Source organism: Centropristis striata, chromosome 6 (genome assembly GCF_030273125.1).
Source record: "Centropristis striata isolate RG_2023a ecotype Rhode Island chromosome 6, C.striata_1.0, whole genome shotgun sequence".
Lineage (NCBI taxonomy): Eukaryota > Metazoa > Chordata > Actinopteri > Perciformes > Serranidae > Centropristis > Centropristis striata.
The window spans coordinates 2,460,754-2,480,679 of NC_081522.1; the positions used below are offsets into that span (position 1 = coordinate 2,460,754).

At 35.6% G+C, this 19,926-nt stretch overlaps 1 protein-coding gene across 1 annotated transcript in view; it reads right to left on the minus strand.

Moving 5' to 3' along the window:
• Positions 1-7,470: 7,470 nt before the first annotated feature.
• The window catches only part of calb2a (calbindin 2a), a 45,830-nt gene continuing 33,374 nt past the window's right edge, over positions 7,471-19,926 (minus strand). The window contains exons 10-11 of the mRNA XM_059335175.1: positions 14,013-14,084; positions 7,471-8,289 (exon numbers count right to left, since the gene is read on the minus strand). Coding sequence (XP_059191158.1) covers positions 8,173-8,289; positions 14,013-14,084 — 189 coding nt within the window. The 3' untranslated portion in view covers positions 7,471-8,172. The remainder of the gene's footprint in view (positions 8,290-14,012; positions 14,085-19,926) is intronic.

The following is a 19,926-nucleotide window of genomic DNA, read 5'->3' on the forward strand; positions in this document are numbered from 1 at the left end:
TGCTGCTGCAGCTTACTAGCTTGTATTAGCTTAGCTTAAAGTGGCTAATGTTAGCTTCTCCACTTTTGCTGCAGTTACATTTCTCTGCATTTGTCACTTGTTTCCACTATGATCAGCCTAAGTTAAAGTCTTAAAACTAAACAGAATAAATACTACTAAATTGTTATTGCAGTTTTGGTGAAATGCCTTTTTCTTGAGCAGCTGCATGTCATATAAAGATTTAAATGCTTCTGATTAATTGATGTGGGTTTACACCAGCTCCACATTGAGATGGGAGCTTGGGTGCTTGCTGTATTATTCAGATGGCTTTAAAAGCATGTCAACTCAATTACAGCGTTTTTACGAGAAATATCATGTCCTGTCTTAGTATGTCACGAGTAACATCTCAGCTGAGGAGCAGGGAATACCTCCCACTTTAAATCCAACTGGAAAAAATGGAGGCTACTGGAATTTCAGCCATTTTTGGGAGGCTGTCAGTTTATATCATTGTTAAGTTTTGCAGTTATGTTTAGCAGTTGTGTTTTATTACAGGTTTTATGCAAATAGGCTCTGCATTCCTATCCCTATTGACATTTAAAGCCACATTGAGGTTTTCCTTCTGGGTGATGTCAGATCAGATAATCTACACCATGGGTCTCAAACTCGCGGCCCGCGGGCCAATTGCGGCCCTCAAGACGATATTTTGTGGCCCCCACCTTGATATGAAATTTTAATGTGGAAGGTCCCTTTAATTACTTATTTTGGTAATTTTGTGTCTCTTTTTTTGGTATTTGTGTCTTTTTTAATAATTTTGTGTCTTTTTTTGGTAATTCTGTGTCTTTCTTTGGTCATTTTGTGTCTTTTTCAAATCATTTTGTGTCTTTTTTTTTCTAATTTTGTGGGGGTTTTTTGGTCATTTTGTGTCTTTTTTAAATTATTTTGTGTCTTATTTGGTAATTCTATGTATTTTTTCGTCATTTGGTGTCTTTGCGGCCCCCCGGTAATTTGAGTTTGAGACCCCTGATCTACACTGTAAAAAAAAACTGTTAAATTTATGGTAAAATGCCGGCAGGTGTGGTTGCCAGAATTTCACCGTAAAAAAAAAGTGAATGGGTTTTCTACTGTAAATTTAAATGTAAATATTTTCAAAAATTGTAATTTTGACTGAATAGTCCCTTTATTTTCAGGGTAATTGTGTCCTAGCGAAAATATGGTATTTCTCCGTTAATTTTACATGAAAGAAACATTGTGTTTTCTACAGTTTAAAAGTTTTGTACAAGTCCTTGATTAACGGTTATTAAAAGCATCTACTACGGTGATATTAAATTTTTAATTTTACGTCTACACTGAAAAAAATATCTGTTTAATTTACGGTAAAATACTGGCAGCTGTGGTTGCCAGAACTTCACTGTAAAAAGTACAGTGAGTGGGTTTTCTACTGTAAATGTGCATGTGAATACCAGCAAAAATGGTATTTCTCCGTTACTTTTAAATGCATTTTTTTTAATAGTTTTACAGTAAAACTGTGTGTTTTCAAAGGTTTTGTACTATTCCTTGATTTACGGTTATTAAAAGTGTCTGCTACGGTGATATGCAATTTTTTATTTTACGCCCTATTTCTCATGCAATTTGACAGTGTTTTACTGTAATTTCTACACATATTTTTTTACAGTGTACCCTTTAGATTTATTTTAGTCATTTATGAGTTTTAAATATCAGACCTCAGTTAGTTTTAAAATGTTCCCCATTTGGATTTGAATGTTATCTAAATACACTTCCAAATTCGGCCCTACTTAACCCTATAAAGCCTGAACCATGAAATATTTGCCAGAAAATTAAATTAAGTGCTTATTAACCTGCTGACGAATTTTAAAAAACAAATAAATTGCATATATGAATTCTAATCTTTATCATATTTGATACATCAGGTCTTTTGTGCAATTTGTTGCTCACAGTTTGTTTTTCTTGAACTAACAAAAACATATAAAACATTAAACATTAAATTAAAACATTAAATTAAGACTTTGACTTTTCCTTTTTCCTCAAACATGCAAAATACATATTTTTTCCATATAACACAACATCATACATCTGCTGATATGAAGTTTTTTAATGCAGCAATAACTGATCCACTCGTGGAATCTGCATATCATTTTTGCTACATCTGGTATTTTTGTGCAATTTGTTGCTCAGTTTGTTGATCTTCAACACATGTTTACATCAGGTTTTTGATGATGTAGAGGTCTCAAAAATTACTGTATCTAATATGATACACTTGGCTTTATAGGGTTAAGCTCAGGGTGTTTTATCTTATGTAACGTTAAGCCTGATGCTCCATCATTAAATTCACTTTCAAGCAACCAATTGAATGACAGGAGCTAAAGTGTAAATCCATTGGAAACTGACTTTACATTTATGTTGACTGGAGCTTCAGGTCAGCTTTTGCTTAATGCAGCAGTTCCGGTTTGCTTCACCAACTCAAAGGGAGGGAGAAGTGTTTGTTATACTGCCTCATTTCATTCACACGAGGGGAAAACACAGACAATGCCTCGCGGTGCCGACTCAGCAATATCACTCTACTTGTTTCTCCAGTCATTTTCATTATGCAACTGGGAGAAAGACATCATGCTGCAAATAAAGCTGTCGGAGTCAGTGCCACGGTGAAATAGCCATCATATTCTTCTTCCCAATGCACACTAAGCAAGACATTTCCAGGGGAAGCATTCAAAGTTGCTGGAATTACATTAAATTACATTAAATATCTGGGAATTATAATTGATGATGCTCTCTCTTTTAAACCTCATATCCAGCAGCTTTTGAAAAAACTAAACATAAAATTAGGTTTTTACTTTAGAAACAAATCTTGTTTTTCTTTTGAAGCCAAAAAAAGACTTGTTGCTGCAACCTTTTTGTCTGTGTTGGATTATGGTGATGTTTTATATATTTTATATATGAATGCATCTTCAAAATGCCTACAGTCTTTGGACACGGTCTACCATGGAGCACTGAGATTTGTTACAAATTTTAAAACCCTCACGCACCACTGCACTTTGTATGCTGGTGTTGGATGGTCTGCCCTGTCCACCCGCAGACTCCATCATTGGCATATCCTTATTTATAAAACCATCCTCGGTGTTCTTCCTACATACCTGCAGAAGTATGTAATTAAAAAAAAAAGCGCAGGAAAGTATCAGCTCCGCTCTGAGGACTTGTTTTTACTGACTGTGCCTAGAGTCCGTTCTGAACTGGGGAAAAGGGCATTTAGTTATGCTGCTGCTTTTTCATGGAACCAGCTGCAAAATGCACTAAAACTTAAGGAGCTGGTTTCTCTAAACATGTTTAAATCCTTACTTCATGATGTTGAAGCTGGCTCTTCTGTCTCTACATGCTTTGTTTGATGATGTTCTGACTGTGACTCTATTTTTATCTTCTCTGTTGTTTTTAAATGATTGTCTGTAACTAACTGTGCTGCTGCCTGTCTTGGCCAGGACTCTTTTGTAAAAGAGATTTTTAATCTCAATAAGACTTTCCTGGTTAAATAAAGGTTAAAAAAAAAAAAAAAAAAAAAATTACTCAACACAAGCAACCAGCATCAACATCTTTTAGTGTTGCTCTTCTGACATGTATTCTACTATAGCTTTAAATTGTGCACCTTCTTGCTCTTGTTGTGATTGCACCCATTGTTAATCCTTTTTATGCTTACGCTAGTGTACCGAAGGCGAGGAAGCGGTTTAAAGCCGGAGGCCTTGATAAAATAATCAAGTTGGTTTGCAGAAGGTCAGCACAACGGGAAGCAATCGGGAAATGTAACTTTGAAAGAATGACAGAGTATTGCTTGGCTCTGAAATATTCAGGCTGCCAGGCACATGGAAGTCCAGCAGGTAATCCTCTTAGCCATGTCTCCATACAATCAGACTGCATTCTCAATTATTTTATGATGGAAACTTACTTTTCTCCCATATAACCCTTCTTTTTTTTTTTTTTTTTACATATCTAGTGATGGCCAAATGAAGCTTCCTCAAACCTTTTCTTTATCCTCCTGTGACCCTGCGTCCTCATATGTGGACATTTCATTTTAGGTTTTATGGACCTTATACTTCATTCTGCTTAACTATAACATGTTGTCCTCAGTAGTACACACTCTAGAACAGGGGTCTCAAACTCAAATTACCTGGGGGCCGCCAGAGGCAGTATCAAATTGACCTAAAAAAGACACTAAATTACTAAAAAAAAGACACAAAATGACTGAAAAAACACTAAATTACTTAAAGAATAAATAAAATGACCAAAAAATGCACAGAATTATTAAAAAAACACACAAAATTATTAAAAAAAGACACAAAATTATTTAAAAAAGACACAAAATTATAAAAAAAGAAACAAAATTATAAAAAAAGACACAAAGTTACTAAAAAAAGACGCAAAATGATTAAAAAAGACACAAAATTATTTTAAAAAGACACAAAATGATTAAAAAAGATGCAAAATTATTTTAAAGACACAGAATTAATTAAAAAAAGACACAAAATTACTTAAAAAAGACACAAAAGTATTAAAAAAGACACACAATTAGCAAAAAAGGACACAAAATTACCAAAAAAGTAATTAAAGGGACCTTCCACACACAACACGTTAAAGTGCCATTCATATAAAACTCACATTAAACTTTCATATCAAGGTGGGGGCCACAAAATATCGTCACGAGGGCCACAATTGGCCCACGGGCCGCGAGTTTGAGACCCCTGCTCTAGAAAAATCACAATACATCAATTAGTGTAAAAACCAGATGGCAGCACCTTGCTGAAGTCAATCAACAGCTTATCCCCAGACAAAAGTGGACCAGGTACAAAATCTGATCAGATTTTATGGTTAAAACTTGTTCATTTGTGTCTAATAATGTTTGTAGCTTGATATTCTGTGCAAGTTTGACTATTTTTAGCAATAGCAACAAGCTACGACTGCTAATCAGGAAGTACTCATTTGAGAACGAATAGACTTTTACTATCGTTCTTCCAAAGAGAGGGAGTAAATGTAAGGAAATAAAAGTTTTATACACTGGTGAATTAATTGTGTTATACAGTCAAATTAACCGATTTGGTTTTTTTTCAAAAACTACTTCCTGTTCAAAGACATTGCTTAGTTTTTGTACTTATCATGTCCTACAAATCCAAAATATCAAATATCTAGGAGAAACTAACAATACATACCAAACAAAAGCTTGGCTCTCAGGAGGTTAATTTATGAGCCCATTAGATGAATGACATCATCACACATGAAAACAGTTGGACTCATTGTATCGACAAGAGTCTCCCCTTTTCCAGTCATACCCTTATTTATTTTATTTTATTTTTATTTTATTTTCGTCTTTGCTGGGACAGTTAGATTGTATAAATAATATGTTGATTGTAATTCAATGATTGTAAATATTGCTTTCTTTTATTGTTATTACTTTTTCTTTTCTTTTAAATATAATAATTTATTGTAAATATTGCTTTCCTTATCTTGTTATCTTTTTTTCTGATGCTTGCTTTGGCAATATATACATTGTTACGTCATGCCAATGAAAGCCAATTGAATTGAATTGAATTGAATCATACCCAATTAATGCAGTTCCATTATAGAGACACCAGTATGCACAAATATTCAAATACAAATAGGCAGAAATGATACAATTGCACTTCATGACAGAGACTGCATGGTTTCTGCATGGGATAAGCATAAAGTGGGCATGTGTGAAAAAAGAACCAACTTAATTGAATTGTTTCATTTGGTAACACCTAAATGAATTAAGTTCTTTCAAATTAATTTAATAAGTTAGATCAGGGATCAGCAACCTTTACTAATGAGAATGAAAGAGCCATTGTTGGACAAAAAGAGACAAAAAACATTATTTGGAGCCTTACAATGAAGATGAAACAACCTACTAAGTCTTAATTAGCCTACCATTATTTCCAATAGGTCATAATGAGTATTTATTAATATGATTTTGTCAGAATGTAGCGAGAACCCAAATGCAAATTTGGAATCAAAAGCTAGCCTAGTTATGGAAAATTAGAAACTTGCCTTGAAGTTGACAAAACTTAGAGCTTAAGGCGCTTACTTTCGTAAGCTATGATGCACATTTAAGTTGACTAAAATGTGAAGAAAAAAAAGGAATGCTATATATAAGCTAGACATTTTTACAATTGAAGAATACAAATAGCCTTGGGCCTACACTAATGATAAATTAGACATTTTAATGTCAAGAAATAACCATTTTATCACGTATATTTTTTTCTCACAGCCGCAGAGAGCCAATGCATATGGCCTCAGGTTGCCTACCCCTGAGTTAGATTAACACAATTGATTTTAAATTAATTTGAAAGAACTTAATTCATTTAGGTGTTACCAAATGAAACAATTCAATTAAGTTGGTTCAACTATTTTCTTTTTTCAGTGTAGTGGGTACTCATAGGACCCATTTTTGATCAGATATCTTGACGAGAGGTCAGGGAACCCCTTTGAAATTGGCGGTGTTAGTTATTTATCACTAAAATTTAAAATTAAACACTTTGGAGCACTCTTTAACCCTCTACCCAGCCAGATATCATGACAAAGGTGGTAGCAATGGAGTTGCCCGTTGGCTGTCCTCCTCCAGCCCGCATGAGGTTACACAGAAATTAGAAATCAATACAGCAGCCGCAGTGCTTTTATTTTGAAGGTGGCCCTGCAAATACTCGACTCTTTAACTGATAGTTAGCTTCGTAGCGCCATGAACATAAAAATAAGACGTTCCTTGGTCACCTTGTGAATCCACCGTAAGAGCTAACAAACATTAGCATTAGCACTTGAGCAAACAAGCGCTTTTACGACAAATATAGCCAGTAATATATATGACAGAAGAAAATATACTTTAACAAACCTTGTTCCCCTGTCAACCAACCACTATAGACGCCCTTTTCATACTTTATATCAACTTTATATGAATTACGACGCACTCATTATTTACCGTTCGTTTTTAACTTTTTACCATTCTACCTGTTTTTTTCCTTTCACCTTTCAAAATAAAGCGCCCGTTTCACACTAGATGGCGCCTTTTCAAAATAAAAGCCTCACAACATTGTAAAACACCTTGAAAATTTACAAACATGAAAAAACAAGCTATATAATACAAAAATACCCATAGGAACCTTGCTAAAGGTCATTTACAGTTATAAATGAAAAAGTGATATAGTGATTGGAGTATTTACTACTTTTTACTGCTATACTTGATTTACTCCACATTAACAGTCTCATCATAACATTTATTCTTATCAGTAGCAGCTCAAAACCAGATAATTTACTGTATTTTATAAAGCGATTACATTAATACTGAGCAGAATTTAGTTCAGAGTTTTGGTCCGGCCCCTGCAACCTTCGTGGTGTTGGTCATGTGGCCCCTTGGGGAAATTAATTGCCCACCCCTGGTCTAGATTCATAGAATATCAGCATCTTGCAGATAAGACTAAGCCAACAAGCCAGAGAAGCAGATTTTTATCTTAAGACATTTTATTAATATTTCAATTTATATTTCAGCCAAAAACAAACATTGAAAATTAAAATCATATCATGGCAATGGAACAAGAGGGCTTAAGGACAGAGGCAGAAAAATCAGTACCAGTTCCATCACAGACTATAAATCAGATCAATTCAAACATAGCTGTCTGCAGTTTTGACTATGTATTGTATCTAATGCGAAGTTGAAAGAGCGAGGGAATGGAGGGGTCAATGAAGCCAGGTGGGTCAAGATTTGGGGTTTACCAACATGTCAATAGGTAATTCCTGTGGAAAAATGGGTTTTAGGCTTTTGATCAGGAGTTGCAAGTCAGGCACAGCATGGATGGCAGGGAGGTTTATGAAGTCAGAAATGCTTAAAGACATGGGGGAGTTGAGAAGGTGAAAAGCTGCTCTAGAGGTTTCAGACAGGTCATGGCTAGGGGTCAGAGGTCAGGTGGCACGAAAATGAGGGGTTAAGGAGGAAGAACTGTTGCTTGCTGACAGTGCACTTATTGGTTCTGATGTTGTAACTTTAGGCGGGCTGGGGGATGATAGGAGGGTGTCTGGCACATGCACCTGGTCTATGTTGCCAGGCAGATGGATGTGGGCGTGGTCTCGGGGGAGCAGGGCAGGGGCAGGCAGAGAAAATGATGATAGGCAAGAAGAGAGGAGGAAGAGTCACACAATTGGCTCCCTGCAGAGGACAATTTCCAGCTCGGTACGGTAGAGCTTCCCTCCGTCAGACAGGTTCATGATGCTCTGCTTGTAGCCCGTCAGGTTCTTCACGTCCACCTCCTGAACAAGAAAAAGAGCGTTATGATCAGAGCTGGGCATTGGGCGGCCCGCGTGAGGTTACCAAGAAATTAGAAATCAATATAACCGCAGTGCTTTTATTTTGAAAAAAATAGCAAACATTATCATTAGCACTAGAGCTAACAAGCACTTTTACTATAGTTAAGACAACAAATATAGCCACTAATATATATGACAGAATAAAATAAACTCTAACAAACCTTGTGTCCTGTCAGTCAGCCACTATAGAAGCCTTTTGATACTTTATATCAACTTTATATGAATTACGACGCACTCGTTATTATTTACCTTTCGTTTTTTCATTTAACCGTTCTACCGGTTATTTCCTGTCACTACCTTTCAAAATGAAAGCACCCGTTTTACACTGGACGACACCTTTTCAAAGTAAAAGCACCACAACATTGTAAAACACCTTGAAAATGTACAAACATGAAAAAACAAGCTATAATACAAAAACATAAATAGGAACCTTGCTAAAGGTCATTTACAGTTGTGTTTAAAATAAATGGAATAGTAATATAGTGATTGGAGTATTTACTACTTTTTACTGCTATACTTGATTTACTCCACATCAACAGTCTCATCATAACATGTGTTCCTATCAGTAGCAGCTCAAAACCAGATAATTTACTGTATTTTATAAAGCGATTAAATAAATATTGAGCAGAATTTAGTTCCGAGTTTTGGTCCGGCCCCTGCAACCTTTGTGGTGTTGGTCATGTGGCCCCTTGGGGAAATTAATTGCCCACCCCTAGTTATGATGGAGTCAGGAAATCTGAAAGGGCCAACTACTGACATGAATCAAGGTAAAGATACTAAAGCCCCTTTCACACATGCAATGCAGTCATAAAATGATCTGAACATCACCTGGATGAGCTGTATGTGAGAATGCAAGTGTCACAATCTGTTGGACTGGAAATTAAACAGACTTTGAAATGTCAACTCCCAAGTACAAAGTCTGTGGCGTGTGCAATTGAGCTTATGTGTGAAGAGAGTAGGTCATTGTCTAGAGAATTCACAGTCAGCACGTGGGAGGTAGATGACATTTCTATCATGCGGCTGCTTCTAAACTGGATGAAAACAAACATCTGAGGGTAAAAATGAAGGGTAATTTACAAAATGTCAAACATTCAGGAACTCTTGTCAGTAAGGGCTGGCACCAAAATCCAACAGCCAGAGATTTGGTTGTTAATGACCAAATATTGAATGGCTACACTACTGGTCAAAAGTTTTAGAACACCCCAATTTTTCCAGTTTTTTATTGAAATTCAAGCATTTTTACTGCTCAAAATTCATAGTTATATTTGAAACAATGCTACTTCTACTGTTTACTGACGGATTAGCCTATAGCAATACATGACACTGCCATCTCCTGGCTAAAGTACGTTTATGCAGCTTTGTTTATTTGCTCTAAACCAGTTGACGGAAACGCCCCGAATTCACATTTTCTTTAATGCAACATTTTCATAATTTCATTAACTACGTGCGTCTCCATTAACTGATTTGGACAGAATAAACTAAGTTATACATGGCTGTAATCTACCAACCAAACAGATCTATGTGAGAAAAATGGAGAGAGGTCTTTGGGAATTTGTTTGAATTGGGAAAATATGAATTGTTTTATCTTAACTGCAGTCATGTGAGTTTAATGTCAGAACAAATGCATTTCCATATTACATTTAGTGCATCAACTTTTTGAGTGAAAAACTTTTTGCGCAACTGAGGAAGTTTCTTTTCATTCGATGTTTGGAGTTAACTTTACTAAAACAATATAAAATGCTTACAAGAATGTGAATGAAAACAAGAGGACAGTGGAAATTCAAGATGCTTTAACTTGCAATCAAGGAGTCTTTTGTTTCCTGTATTACTTTTATGGCCTGACAAGACAGATGATGTAATCCTAAGATTGTGCCTGTGGTGAGACAAACTTTTAATCAAGGGTTGATCCAAAATACCCATTCTGAATGCACATATTAAACCAGGGGTGGGCAATTAATTTCCCCAAGGGGCCACATGACCAATACCACGAAGGTTGCAGGGGCCGGACCAAAACTCTGAACTAAACTCTGCTCAATATTAATGTAATCGCTTTATAAAATACAGTAAATTATCTGGTTTTGAGCTGCTACTGATAGGAACACATGTTATGATGAGACTGTTAATGTGGAGTAAATCAAGTGTAGCAGTAAAAAGTAGTAAATACTCCAATCACTATATCACTTTAACATTTATTTTAAACACAACTGTAAATCACCTTTAGCAAGGTTCCTATTTATGTTTTTGTATTATAGCTTGTTTTTTCATGTTTGTACATTTTCAAGGTGTTTTACAATGTTGTGATGCTTTTATTTTGAAAAGGTGTCGTCCAGTGTAAAACAGGTGCTTTAATTTTGAAAGGTAGTGACAGGAAATAACTGGTAGAACGGTTAAATGAAAAAACGAACAGTAAATAATAACGAGTGCGTCGTAATTCATATAAAGTTGATATAAAGTATCAAAAGGCTTCTATAGTGGCTGACTGACAGGACACAAGGTTTGTTAGAGTTTATTTTATTCTGTCATATATATTAGTGGCTATATTTGTTGTCTTAACTATAGTAAAAGTGCTTGTAGTGGGGCGGATTAGCTGAACAATCGTTCACTTTGTGATAAAAGCATGAAATTTGGTAGATGTGTTGGTGAATATGTTTCAAACAAATCTGGATATTGGGCCACCTCAAAAGCGCCCCCTAGTGGCCGTGGCAGGCATTTGTTATACAAATAAATCAATGATGAATAAAAACTGCCCTTTTAATAATACCAACTGGTGATGAATTGTATATTGTTGGAAAGCCTGATCAGTCACCTTTACAACGAGGTACAGCTTGTAAGGATCGTGCATTCATGGAATGAGCAACGGGGCTAAACGTGTGGGTAGCACCCCCCAAAAATGTGCATCCCCTGTGGGGCGGATTACCTCAATAAATCACAAGAATTGTTTATTTTGTGATAGAAGCACACAATTTGGTGGATGTGTTCGTGGATATGTTTCAAACAAATCTGTATATTAGGCCATCGCAAATTCGCCCCCTAGTGGCCATAGCAGTCATTTTCTTCGTTAAAATTACAAAAAATATTTAAATTATTTCTTAAAATATTTAAAAAATTTAAACTAAATATACAAACGTAAATTAAAAAAATGTAAATACACATATTAAATTAACAAAAATCCAGTTAGACACTCTTTCAGTTATTTTTCCTGCCCCACCACAATCGGACTAGCCATCGAGCTAGCTAGCAAATGAGCTAGCTAGCATTTGCTTCCTGGGACAAGCAGTGCAGTGGACTGTCCATCAAGGTATGTCTAAATATTTTATTTCACCTGTTATAATTATGAATAAAATATTCTATGAACATCATAAAGGCTAAAGAGAAAAACAATCATCATGGGCCTTGGCGGAAAAGTAAATTAGCAAGATAGTAAAAATAGGTACTTAAGCTAGCTAGTTAGCTTGGAACATGTATCAGTGGCTGTTGGGTGTGAAAGCTTAATAAGACACTGTTAAATTATGTCCTGTGGAATGTGGACATCCCTCTCTGCACACACACACACACACACACACACAGGCACACACACACTATATGTAATGTCTCCTTTGCCCATGTGGTTCTTTTTTCTTTTTTTAAATGTATTTTATAACTCCATCACAGTTAGTCAGGCGGCTTAGGACCAGATTTGAGAAGAAAGGGGACATGCCGGACAAAAGCACCAACATTTTTCCACATGCTCTCTATCACCAAAGGTTTCAACTTTTGGTAGGAGCCACTTCATCAAGATTGCAGATAGGAGACGGCAGCCATATAAGCCATATAAAGTCTATGAGAAACAATAAATCTTCCAAGCCACTTAGAAGGTCAATTTGGTGTCAAAATATACATTTTCTGGGTCAAAGAATCATTTAAAGCTATTGAGAATATCACTGGATGACTCACTGTAAATAATTTGTTGATCAAGATCTGACATGAGATGAAAGCGTACCCTTGATTTTTTTGAGCAGTGTACACGGCAGCTAATCCACACTCTCCCGTGAACATTGATTCCAAACAGTTTCAACTCAGGATTCCCTGCTGCAGCACTTGAAGCGAGTTGCCCAGTCTGAGTGAAAATGAACATATCTATTTGATCAAATAATCATCTAGCGATGTTCTCAATAGCTTTAAATGATTCCTGGACCCAGAAAATGTAGATTTTGACACCAAGATTGACCTTCTAAGTGGCTTGTAAGATATAGCATTTCTCATAGACTTTATATGGCTGCCATCACCGCAATCTTGATGAAGTGGCTCCTACTAAAAATTGAAACCTATAATGATAGAGGGTATGTGGAAAAAATGTGGTGCTCTTGTCCGGCGTGTCCCCTTTATTTGGCTAAGCCGCCTGACTAAGTCACACACCTCAGTACAAGGATTTTGCCAGAAAGAGTAACCTGCTACAAGTAACCCTAGTAGAATTTTTAAAATGTATGATTTTTTTCTCTGTCTAAATGTGTTTTGTTTTTATTGTTGCAGGTCATACAATATTGAAAATCATTTTTTCTTTTTAAGGAGCAACAGAAGAATACAAGCCAAAGAGGAGGCCGTAGCCTGTGAATGGGAATATCAAGATCTAATAAAATGTTATACAAAGTTAATGTTCTTTTCTATTAGACTGTAATAAACCTTTTGTCACTTTAACATGTCTCTAAATTATATTTGTGGTGCTGAAAACATGAAACAGCAGCTGTAGGGTAGGCAAAGCATTCCTCGCCAGTAACCACCGGCGGCCATTTTTAAAAATGGCGGCTTTTAAATGGCCATTTTTAAAAATGGCCGCCACAGCCATCAGAATTTTTTTTGCGATGGCCCAATATCCACATTCATTAAACATGTATTCAGCAATGAGTGTACTAAATTTGATGCTTTTATAACAAAATGAACGATTGTTCAGCTAATCCACCCCACTACACAGGGGATGCACATTTTTGGGGGTTGCTACCCACACGTTTAGCCCCGTTGCTCATTCCATGAATGCACGATCCTTACAAGCTGTACCTCGTTGTAAAGGTGACTAATCAGGCTTTCCAACAATATACAATTCATCACCAGTTGGTATTATTAAAAGGGCAGTTTTTATTCATCATTGATTTATTCGTATAACAAATGCCTGCCACTGCCACTAGGGGGCGCTTTTGAGGTGGCCCAATATCCAGATTTGTTCGAAACATATTCACCAACACATCTACCAAATTTCATGCTTTTATCACAAAGTGAACGATTGTTGTAAAATATTGAGCTAATCCGCCCCACTATTGTTAGCTCTAGTGCTAATGATAATGTTTGCTATTTTTTTCAAAATAAAAGCACTATTAAACGGTGGTATCAATAAAGAGAATTTGCAGCTTGTGCAGCACATGCACAAGTTTGCAACTTCTATTAGTGTTACTCTTCCATACAGGCATAGCATGTAGTGTTCAGAACACAGTTTCTTTGGTGTGTGTCAGTTTTGTTTGCTTCTGTTCTGATGCACAGAATGCACAGGGAATAATAAATGCTGAGAGATGCAAGATTGATCGGCTTGAAATGTTTGCAGGTGCCAAAAGTCACAAATCTAAGCTCACAGAAAGTACATGGTGCATACAGTATGCCACAGTATGTACTGTTAACCTTCATCAAAGCCTCCATCTCACCTTCTTGTTTTTCTGGTAAAGGTCTCGTAGCAGGGCCTCCAGCTCCTGCTCATCAATGTAGCCATTTCCATCCTGAAAGAAGTTGACAGAAACACAACGAACATGTTATTTTCATTTCCAAACAGTCAGGACGAACTGAAATAAGGTTCATTGAAATAGTACGGAGACAGCAAGCAGACTTTAAAATCTGATTATTATAAGTAATCGCTGCCTATTACAGCTGAATTTTCTAGTTTTCATCAAAAAATCCTGCATTCCTTTGCTAAATAGTGTGTTTCAGCTATATTTAGACTGTGAGCTTCCTGCCCTGCTCGGCTGCTCATCATCATTCAATATTGTATGCCAGCCATTATAAACGCTCCAACCAAATGGCCATTCATGAATGATGATTTAAAAAAGACTTCCCATTCACAGCTCTGTAAAGGGGGTTAGCTCTAAAGTCAATATAGAGCCACTTTGCTAATTAATGAGTTATGTCTCACAGTAGTGTTTAGAGTTTGCGGCCAGAAAATAAGTCCACATTGTTGGAAACGTTCCCTTGGCAAGTGGAACAAAACCATGTTCTGTTCATCTAGGCTCCGTCTCAAGATGATTTCAGAGCTGAGTGGCTTGCCAGTCTTATTTTTTAATTTGGGAGATGCTCTTTGATGTTTAAACAGCTAAACTGAAGTGTCCCAGATCTTGGGAATAAAGGGTGAATTCTATTTATTTTAACTTATGGATGAAAGACCATAGTCAGGCGGCTTAGGACCAGATTTAAGAATAAAGGGGACACGCCGGACAAAAGCACTAAATTTCTTCCACATGCTCTCTATCACTATAGGTTTAAATTTTTGGTAGGAGCCACTTCATCAAGATTGTGGATCGGAGATGGCACCCATATAAAGTCTATGAGAACCAATATGTCTTCCAATCCACTTAAAAGGTCAATCTTGGTGTCAAAATATGAATTTTCTGGGTCAAGGAATCATTTAAAGCTATTGAGAATATCACTAGAGATCTGACATGAGATTAAAGCGTTCCCTTGATTTTTTTTTGAGCCGTGTACATTGCAGCTAATCCGCTCTCTCCCGTGAACATAGATTCATTTTCAGCTCAGGATTCCTTGCTGCAGCACTTGAAGACCTACCAGTCTGGGTGAAAATGAACATATCTATTTGATCAAATAATTATCTAGTGATATTCTCAATAGCTTTAAATGATTCATGACACAGAAAATGTGTATTTTGACACCAAGATTGACCTTTTAAGTGGATTGGAAGACATATTGGTTCTCATAGACTTTATATGGGTGCCATCTCCGATCCACAATCTTGATGAAGTGGCTCCTACCAAAAATTGAAACCTATAGTGATAGAGAGCATGTGGAAAAAATGTGGTGCTTTTGTCCGACGTGTCCTCTTTATTTGGCTAAGCCGCCTGACTACCAGATTCTGAGACTTTGCAGAGTTAAAGCGGAGCAACATCAGGTATCAACTGCTCTGTCTCAGTTGCGTGCCATCTTGCATTTCAAACATTTTTCAAGGCCTCGCACAGTTTGGGGCTGTGACACTGTGAGCCATGTTAGCGTCCAGCTGACCGGCCACACTCTGCCCGGCCTACAATCTCCTAGTACCAGTGACAGCAGATGCCTGGGCTTCAGCTGCAGGGGCAGAGCTCATTACAAAATAATGAAACTAATTACAACCATAAATGGTAGTGCTCCATTCGCAGGGCTAGTCTACATGAAGGGACCACAGTGGCATCTATAATTGAACATAAAACCCTGTCCTCTGTAAGTGTGCTAGAGAGCTCGCCTTCAGTTCAACCCGAGACATGAACATGCACGCAAGCAGGAGGTGCCATGAGGGGAATGCCATCCCCCTTTTCGTCCTCTAGTTGCAGAGTGATGACTCATTGGACTGTCTGAAAGTTTGAATCTACAGTCCTGACGCTAGATAGATAGATAGATAGATAGATAGACAGATAGATAGATAGATAGATAGATAGATAGATAGATTACACACTAACTTTTATTTTGTTTTTTCTTCTTTTTTTGCTGGGACAGTTAGATTGTATAAATTATATGTTGATTGTAATTCAATGATTGTAAATATTGCTTTCTTTTAGTTATTAGTTTTTCTTTTCTTTTAAAATGAATAACAGAATTATCATAATTTATTGTAAATATTGCTTTCCTTATCTTGTTATCTTTTTTTCTGATGGTTGCTTTGGCAATATATACATTGTTACGTCATGCCAATAAAGCCAATTGAATTGAATTGAATTGAATTGAATTGAATTGAATTGAATTGATAGATAGATAGATAGATAGATAGATAGATAGATAGATAGATGCACTACATGAAAAACTGCTATTTTAAAGTAAAAGCACTGAATTTGTTACATAAAGTATGGACACTTGTCTTAACCAAGCGCCATTTCCCATGTTTGGTCTTGCAGGTTTTTATTAGGCTACACTGTAAAAAATGTTTGTAGAAATAACAGTAAAACGCTGTCAATTTGCATCAGAAATAGGTTGTCAAATTAAACATTGTACATCACTGTAGCAGATACTTTTAATTACTGTCAATCAAAGAATAGTAAAAAACTTTAAATTCTACCGCCATAAACTGTAGAAAACACACAGTTTTGCTGTAAAAATATAAATTTTTCATGTAAAGTTAATGGAGAAATACCATGATGACACAATTATCCTAAAAGTAATGGGATTATTCAGTATAAATTACAGTTTTTGCTGATATTTACATTTACATACGCTCACTGTATTTTTTACGGTGATGTTCTGGCAACCACAGCTGCTGGTATTTTACCGTGAATTAAACAGATTTTTTTTTACAGTGTATATTGTCAGGGAAAAAGTTACTAATTAAGTAACACTTATTCATAGTAGTAGACCACTCAGGGCAATTCATCCCACTGTATATTTTATAACCAAACCATGAGGTATTTCCCTAGAAATGTAGTCAGTGTGGTTGAGAAATGCATTGAGGAAACCTTCAAAATAAAATTCTCTGACTCCGACACAAAATCCTCACCTATTTCTCATTATTTAGGCTGGTCAGTTCATGAGGTCTTTCTCTTGAACACTTTTATTTATTTTATTTTTATTTTATTTATTTTATATCCTAGATAGATAGATAGATAGATTACTTTATTCATCCCCGAAGGGAAATTCGGTTGTCACAGCAGTCCGGTATTCAAGTACAATAAAATACAATAGAATAAAATACTGAGGTAGCATAAATAAAAACAACAATAGAAAAAAACACAGAATAGAACAAGGACACAAGTTAAAAAAAGCAGATCAGTTGGCAGGATGGTTGGCAAGATGAAGGTAATGATACTGATGATATGATGTCAACAATGCTATAGTGACTAGACGGTATATAATAATAATAATAGTACAGTATATAATATATATAATATAATATGTAATTATAGATAATAAACAATATAAAAATAAAATGAAAAATATAAATAAAGTAATTACAAGTAAAATAATATGATATATAATATATAATAATAATAATAATAAATAAGGCCGTATAATAATAATAGTAGTAGTATATTACAGTATATAGTAATAATAGTAATGGCAGCAACAGTATCTATAATAATAATAATAGTAATAATATTAATAACATAGCAAAGTGTCATGCATAGATTTTAGTGCATTTCAGTAATGTTGGTTCTGGCAGAGGTAGATGAATTGTATAGTCTTATTGCCATAGTCATATAGTCTTCTGAAATATCAGAATACTAACGTTGTATTCACACCAGAAGCAAAGAAATGTTTTGCCCGTAGGGATCACATTTCATTTATTCACATTATTCGCATTAAATGTGCTTTTTCTTTCCGTCATCAACGTGACTGAAATAACTCAGAGTGCTTTGTACTGTATATAAAATGGAAAATGCCCCCTGGTGGGAACAGACCTTAACTGTGCTGTGTATTGATAAATCCACGGTGCTGAAGTAGCAGACGGATTTGAGTCCATCCTTATGTCCGTTTGTCTTGGATCTATCTCCAATCCATATATAGCTAAGGGGGGGAGGGGTTGCTCATGCCGCAATTCACTAATCATCGTCTGTTAAAAATGAACAAACTGCCTACTGCACGCAACCATCTACCCATGCCACAGTGGCAAGAAATTAAAATAAAATAAAGAATATTAAGCTTAACCCATAAGAACCCAGACCTATTTACCCTTAACCTCCTGTGACCCTGCGTCCTCATATGTGGACATTTCATTTTAGGTTTTCTGGACCTTATATTTCATTCTGTTTGACTATAACTATGCACTCTAGAATAAGAACAATACATCAATCAGTGTAAAAATCAGATGGCAGCATCTTGGTAAAGTCAATAAACAGCTTTTACCCAGAAAAAAAGTGGACCAGGTACCAAAGCTGATCAGATTTTATGGCTAAAACTTGTGTATTTGTGCTTAATAATGTTTGTAGTTTGATGTTCTGTGCAAGTTTGACTATTTTTAGCATTAGCAACAAGTTCCGATTCTGCTAATCAGGAAGTATTCATTTGAAAATGAATAGACTTTTACTATCATTCTTCAAATGAGAGGGTGTAAATGTAAGGAAATAAAAAGTTTTATTCACTGGTGAATTAATTGCGTTATACAGTAAAATGAACCCATTCTTTTTTTTCAAAAACGAATTCCTGTTCAAAGACAATGCTTAGTTTTTGTATTCATCAGGTCCTACAAATCCAAAATATCTAGGAGAAACTAACAACAGATACCAAACAAAAGCTTGGGTCTCAGGAGGTTGAAGGAAAATTATGGGGGATATACCACAGACCAAGTGGACCACATAGAACACATTTATGATGTTTTAATAAAAAAAAATTCTACCCTAAATGTCAAAGATATGTGATATGACATATATGTTACATTGGGCGTTTATGGAAGTTGTTATGATATTCCTTATTTTAAAATAAATAAACTAGAGACATTTTCTGCTCACAGAAACACAAATTTGCCTTTTTCTTTGCATCTCCACAACATGTATAAAAATAGTGACAAGATAGGATAGGATTATTTTTGGTTTATATTTGGTCAAATGTACTTAGATTAGATTTAATCATTTTAAGTGTTTGTTACACATGTGTCACAGTGGGTTCTTATGGGTTAAAGGTTAATTATTGAATTTGGGAATAAAATATACACTGCAAAAAAGCCAACTTGTATTTTTTGGCCTAAAACAGTGATTTCAGTTGGTAAAACTTGGAAATATAAATTATTGACATTTAGGGCAATAATGTAAGTTAGCACAACAAAGAAAGCCAGTTGTATGCTAAAAAAAAAAAACTTTGTGAGTTGTTGTTACTTATATCTTTAAATTGGGGTTCACAACAAGGGACAATAGTTCTGATAACTCTTATTTCTTTGTTGTGAAATGCAGGAAAGCGGTGAAATTCGGTCATTAGCGAAAGCTAGCAGCTAGCTTATGCTAGCGGCTAACAAGAGTAGCCATTAGCGTATCAATGCTAACTCAAAATTTTAGTCGCAACATTAGCTAACATTTCATAGCAGCGTTACAATCATGCCAATTCAGCACGTTGCAGAAGTTAGCAGATGTAAGGATTAAAAGTTATTATAGATTATAATGTAAAATTATAAATTAGTACAATTTTCAGTTGAGTTGACAAAAATCTGAATTCAGAGTTGAGCAAACTCAAAAGCAAAACTTAAAATATTTGGTTTAATTGTCCAACTTAAAATTTTATCGAAGTTTGTTGCCTTGAAATTTTGAGTTCACCCAACTTTTCTTTTTTTGCAGTGTGTATCTATCTATATACTATTGTTATATCTGTATACCAAGAGTATTATACAGAAGCATTTAGCACAAGCTTACAGCCAAGTTGGTGCTGTGCCACAAGCTGAGCTGTTTT